The following is a 5,215-nucleotide window of genomic DNA, read 5'->3' as shown; positions in this document are numbered from 1 at the left end:
GAATTTGGTGTCTTCTCCCACCTTTGGCTCCCACTCTGGCCAGGAACTTCCAGTGTGATCTCTTCCAGGGCGGTTGGCAGTGGGAGCTGGGCACTGTCTAGTTCGTCTGGGCTCGGGGCTGGGAGGCTGGGCTCCTACTGGGGACTGGTGCGCTGGGGAGCAGAGGGAAGGGACAATGCTACATCCAGGTAAGGATGGCAGGCAGTTGGGCGGTTCGTCCTTTGGGCTGAGACTTTCCTTGCGTCTTTGGACGGCGGGGATGGGGGACGGACCACTCTGCTCAGAAGCTTTTGAGACTCGGTCCCTACTCACCAAAGTAGGATGCAGCACATGGTTTTTGTAGACTGTTAGGCCCATTGACCCCTCCCCGTTCCCCCTGCAAGAAGACAAGCCCAGCGACTCATCCATCAAGGTATTTGGTGATGGCTAAGACGGTTTTTAGAAGTTTGCCTCAGGGTGTTCTCTAATTAAAAATCAAAAGCATTTTGTGGGTCTGTGAGATCCAACAGTGGGAATCCGCTGGCTTGGGAGATCATGTATCTGGAAAGGTGGCTGAGGGAGATGCTTGGTCTAAGCCTGGGTGTGGGGGCAGGGAGGACAGTAGGGTCCTCTGGGCTACTGTGACTTGGGGTTTCTCCCTCCCCATCTCCCCCAGGCGGCCCAGCTGGAGTCGGCCCGGCCCCCTCGGCTCCGCTACCTGCTGGTAGTGTCCACAAGGGAACACATTAGCCAGGAAGAGACCGTCCTTCTGGGGGTAGACTTCCCAGACAGCAGGTGGGAGAGGGACAAAGCCGGGTGGCGGGGTGGGGGAGACGGAAAGAGAAGGAGGGGCTGGGAGGTAATTAGCATCCTCTGCTCCTGCCAGCTCCCACAGCTGTACCCTGGGCCTGGTCTTACCCCTCTGGAGCGACACTCAGGTGTACCTAGATGGAGATGGGTAAGAGGTGACAAGTGGAGGGAGGGGCCGGGAACGGACGGAGACCCAGTGTGATGGGGACCAGGGGGGCAGTAGACTGCAGGGCCCACCCTGCCCTACCTCAGCTTGCCTCTGGGACCCAGGTGGGCTTCTGGCCTCTGACCGCTAGTCTTCTGCAGGGGCTTCAGTGTGACCTCGGGGGGACAGAGCCACATCTTCAAGCCCATTTCCATCCAGACCATGTGGTAAGGCTGGGTGGGGCTGGCCCAGGCTCAGGCCACGTCACCCAGGCAGGGACAGCAGGGAGGACAGTGTGGCTCCTTCTCCTGTCCCCAGGGCTACGCTCCAAGTGTTGCACCAGGCGTGTGAGGTGGCACTCGACAGCGGCCTGGTGCCAGGGGGCAGTGCCCTCACCTGGGCCTCCCACTACCAGGACAAAGTGAGCTCTGACCAGCACTGCCTCAATGAGTGGATGGCCATGACCGATCTGGAGTCTCTGCGGCCTCCCAGTGCTGAGCCTGGCCGGTCAGTGCACAGGGGCCGGCTGGGTGGGGAGAGGGGCGTGGTGTGGGTGGCTGGGAGCCGGCCCTGGACAGACAGCCTGGCCCCTCCCTAGGCCCCCGGAGCAGGAGCAGATGGAGCAGGCCATCCGGGCCGAGCTGTGGGCAGTGCTGGACACCAGCGACCTGGAAAGCATCACCTCCAAGGAGGTGGGTCAGGGCTCCCCACATCTCCTCCTGCCTGCCCCCGGGCTTCCCTCCAAGATGACCTGGCCTCCACAGGATGGGGTGCTGAGGTCCACTGGGAAGGTGGGGAGGCTGACCCCTGGGAGCTGCCCTCTCCCTCCCCCGACCAACCCGCTCTGCCTGCAGATCCGCCAGGCCCTGGAGCTACGCCTGGGCTGCCCGCTGCAGCAGTACCGTGACTTCATCGACAACCAGATGCTGCTGCTCATGGCCCAGCAGGACCGAGCCTCCCGCATCTTCCCCCACCTCTACCTGGTGAGTGGCCGGCCTGGCCGAGGGCAGAGCGCGGTTGGGCTGGAGGGAGGGGAGAATGGTGCCTCTCCTCCCCTCTCCACAGGGCTCCGAGTGGAACGCTGCTAACCTGGAGGAGCTGCAGAGGAACAGGTAGCCTGGGACCCCCTCTGTGGGCCCCTTTCTCTTGGCCCCCAGCACTTGGCCTGGCCACACTGGCCATGGAGACCCCAAACAGAACTCCCTCCACCCCAGGTGACATGAGGCCTGTGTAGAAGCCTGGGTCCCCCAGGTTATGTGTTGGGCTGCTAACTCTAAGGTTAGCAGTTCAAAACCACCAGCTGCTCCAAGGGAGAAAGATGGGACTTTCTACTCCCACAGCCAGTCTCAGAATCCCACAGGGACAGTTCTACCCTAGCCTCGAGGGTCGTCCCAAGTCGGCATCGACTCGATGACCGTGAGTTGGGTTTTGGCTTGGCCCCGGAGATGGAGCCTTTTCCCTCCCAGTGGGGACCTGGCGGGACTGCCTGCCGACTAGTACCTGCCTTTGGTGCCCCGTGGGCTTCTGGGAAACGTGTGCAGGGCCTGCAGCTCCAACTCCCCAACAGCTGTATCACAGCTCTCAGCCCGAGGTGGAGGGGCCGGTGGGCACCAGCCCACTGCCGACCAGGGCTTGACCACGGCCGCAGCCACCTGGCCGCTGGCTCTGTCACCTCCCACCTGTGGCCTCCCCACCACGTCCCTTCACCAAGCCCGAAGCAGGAGAGTCCAGCAGCCCTGCCCGCGTCAGCCTGGCCCTGGGCCCTCTGCTGCAGGGTGAGCCACATCCTGAACATGGCCCGGGAAATCGACAACTTCTACCCGGAGCGCTTCACCTACCACAATGTGCGCCTCTGGGATGAGGAGTCGGCCCAGCTGCTGCCCCACTGGAAGGAGACGCACCGCTTCATCGAGGCCGCCAGGTCAGGACCTGGGCTACATGCAGGGCTCCTGCCCATGGCCTTGGCCTGGGGAAGGCGGAGCTGACTGTGTCCCGCCCCCCCCCTCCCGCAGGGCCCAGGGCACCCAGGTGCTGGTCCACTGCAAGATGGGCGTCAGCCGCTCGGCCGCCACCGTGGCAGCATACGCCATGAAGCAGTACAGCTGGGGCCTGGAGCAGGCGCTGCGACACCTGCAGGAGCTCCGGCCCATCGCCCGGCCCAACCCCGGCTTCCTGCGCCAGCTGCAGACCTACCAGGGCATCCTGACTGCCAGGTGCCCAGCGAGAAGGCCCAGAGGAAGGGCTGTGTGGGGGTGGGGTGGCTCCTGGGTCACTCAGCTGACTCAAGGCCACCCCCTCCCCACAGCCGGCAGAGCCAGGTCTGGGAGCAGAAAGTGGGTGCGGTCTCCCCAGAGGAGCTCCTGGCCCCAGAAATCTCTCCGACGACTTCCCTAGCCCTTCCCCCTGAACCGGGAGGCAGTGGGGATGTGGAGACCGGGGAGCTGGAGGAGAGTCGGGCAGCCCGGACGGAAGAGCTGAGTCCCCGTCCCCGGATCAACCTCCGTGGAGTCATGAGGTCCATCAGTCTGCTGGAGGCTTCCTCCGAGCTGGAAGGCGCCCCGGGAGCTGGTGACTTGCCAGGGGTGAGGTTATACTCAGGGAAGAGGTGGGTGGGATGGGGAAAGACCAGGACTGGTCTTGGACTTCAGGCTCGGAACAGGCTGGTATCTGAACCTAGACTGGCCTCCTGGGTGGGGGTCCCCTGAGAGGTCAGGGCCCCCGGGGGGCTGGGCCTGCTTCCACCACCACATCCACCCTCTAGTGTGTCCTGAGGAGGGGGCTGCATCCCGGGCACAGCTCTCTTCCCCCACAGTCGCTGAGCAGACCTGGAAGGGCAGGCTTCTCAGAGCAAAGGTCTGTAATCAGGGTCCGCCAGGGCGCCAGGGAAGAGGAGTACCCGGTCTAAGTGGGCTGCTTGAGGGAGCCAGCCAGTGCTGGAACAGGCAGCGGCCCAGCGTGTCCTAAGGCCCCAGCTTCCTGAGTGCCCTGTCCATGCTGAGCGCACATGTAGCTGACCAGAGTTCAGAGAGGACAGGAGGATGGGAGCGGCCTCCTGGGTGCAGAAGGATTGGGAGTTGACGTTCCCAAAAGACAGGGGGCCATCACTCAGCACAGGCACACAGCTCAGGCCAGGGCCTGGCATCACACAGGCATTTGTTTCCTCTGGCAGTCTGGGCCACGTGCAAAGGCAGAGGGGGCAAGAGGAGGAGGTGCGGGCCAGGGAAACCCCTCTCCTGAGGTCATGGTAGGGATAGGGAGACCTGAGGGCCACCTGGAGGCCAGTAGGAAGTGACAGCAGGTGACAAGCAGGACCAGAGGACTGGGTGCTGCCTTCCCTCCTGGGGATGAGGGACCCCGAGCAGCTCAAGTTGTCTGCATTCATTAGATAAACATTTTGCACTTACCACTCCTTCCCTCTCCTCCCAAGGCTTTGTGCCCAGTGTTCGGATCAAATAATAAATAGAATAGATCCCACCGCCCTATTTTTTTTTTTTCCTTCAATGAGGCCTCCAGGAGTACCCTCTTCAGACAATTTCTTTATTGGTAATTTTTATTGTGTGTTGGCTAAAGGTTTACAGAGCAAATCGGTTTTCCATTCAAAGGCCCACACGCATTTGTTTCAGGGGACCCGTTGGCATCCCCACGCAGTGACCTCGATTGTCCCGCACTTCCCCCGTGTTTCCCACGTATATTGCTCTTCCATCCCCAACCCTTCTGAGCTTGGGTAAATGCTGCCATCTTGATGGCACATGGTCGAGGGGTCAAAGGCGGGCACACATCCATCCCTGGCGTGACTGCCCCTTAGAGGCCGTTTCCTCTTTGCCTGCCCTGGAAAGGTGTCCCCGGGACACTTCCCTGTTCTCTCACCTCCAGGTGTTCTCTTCCAATGAGTCTTCAGACGAAGACCCTCCACAGCCCTCCCCTCAGCCACCGAAGACCAAAGGGGTCCGGGGCTTTCGGCGAGGCCGGAAGGGGCCATGGCCTGCCCTGAAGTCACGCCAGTCGGTGGTTGCCCTGCACAGCGCCGCCCTGGTGGCCAGCAGGACCCAGGCCTTCCAGAAGCAGGAGCCGGAGCCGGAGCAGGGGGAGGAGGCTGGCTGTTCCTCCACACCTAGGTTCCGGAAGGTGGTGAGGCAGGCCAGTGTGGATGGCAGCGAGGAGGAGGGTGAGGCCTGAGCACCCTACATGCCCACACCCCCTAGACCAGTGGTTCTCAACCTTCCTAATGCCACAACCCTTTAATACAGTTCCTCATGTTGTGGTGAACCCCCCCAACCATAA

General features: G+C 62.2%; 1 protein-coding gene across 1 annotated transcript in view; it reads left to right on the top strand.

Annotated features, from left to right (window-relative positions):
* SSH3 (slingshot protein phosphatase 3) overlaps positions 1-5,201 on the top strand; it is an 8,984-nt gene extending 3,783 nt beyond the window's left edge. Inside the window, exons 3-13 of the mRNA XM_004713712.2 lie at positions 656-774; positions 866-937; positions 1,096-1,161; positions 1,253-1,441; positions 1,533-1,626; positions 1,789-1,917; positions 2,000-2,046; positions 2,709-2,855; positions 2,947-3,147; positions 3,240-3,516; positions 4,808-5,201. Of these exons, the coding sequence (XP_004713769.1) occupies positions 656-774; positions 866-937; positions 1,096-1,161; positions 1,253-1,441; positions 1,533-1,626; positions 1,789-1,917; positions 2,000-2,046; positions 2,709-2,855; positions 2,947-3,147; positions 3,240-3,516; positions 4,808-5,110 (1,644 nt within the window). The 3' untranslated portion in view covers positions 5,111-5,201. The remainder of the gene's footprint in view (positions 1-655; positions 775-865; positions 938-1,095; positions 1,162-1,252; positions 1,442-1,532; positions 1,627-1,788; positions 1,918-1,999; positions 2,047-2,708; positions 2,856-2,946; positions 3,148-3,239; positions 3,517-4,807) is intronic.
* The last annotated feature ends 14 nt before the right edge of the window (positions 5,202-5,215 follow it).

The sequence above is a fragment of the Echinops telfairi genome, unplaced genomic scaffold (assembly GCF_000313985.2).
Source record: "Echinops telfairi isolate 266 unplaced genomic scaffold, ASM31398v2 ScPeMD7_7417;HRSCAF=8455, whole genome shotgun sequence".
Classification (NCBI taxonomy): Eukaryota; Metazoa; Chordata; class Mammalia; order Afrosoricida; family Tenrecidae; genus Echinops; species Echinops telfairi.
Note: the sequence above shows the minus strand (reverse complement) of the source record. Positions and strands in the feature narration are given on the sequence as shown.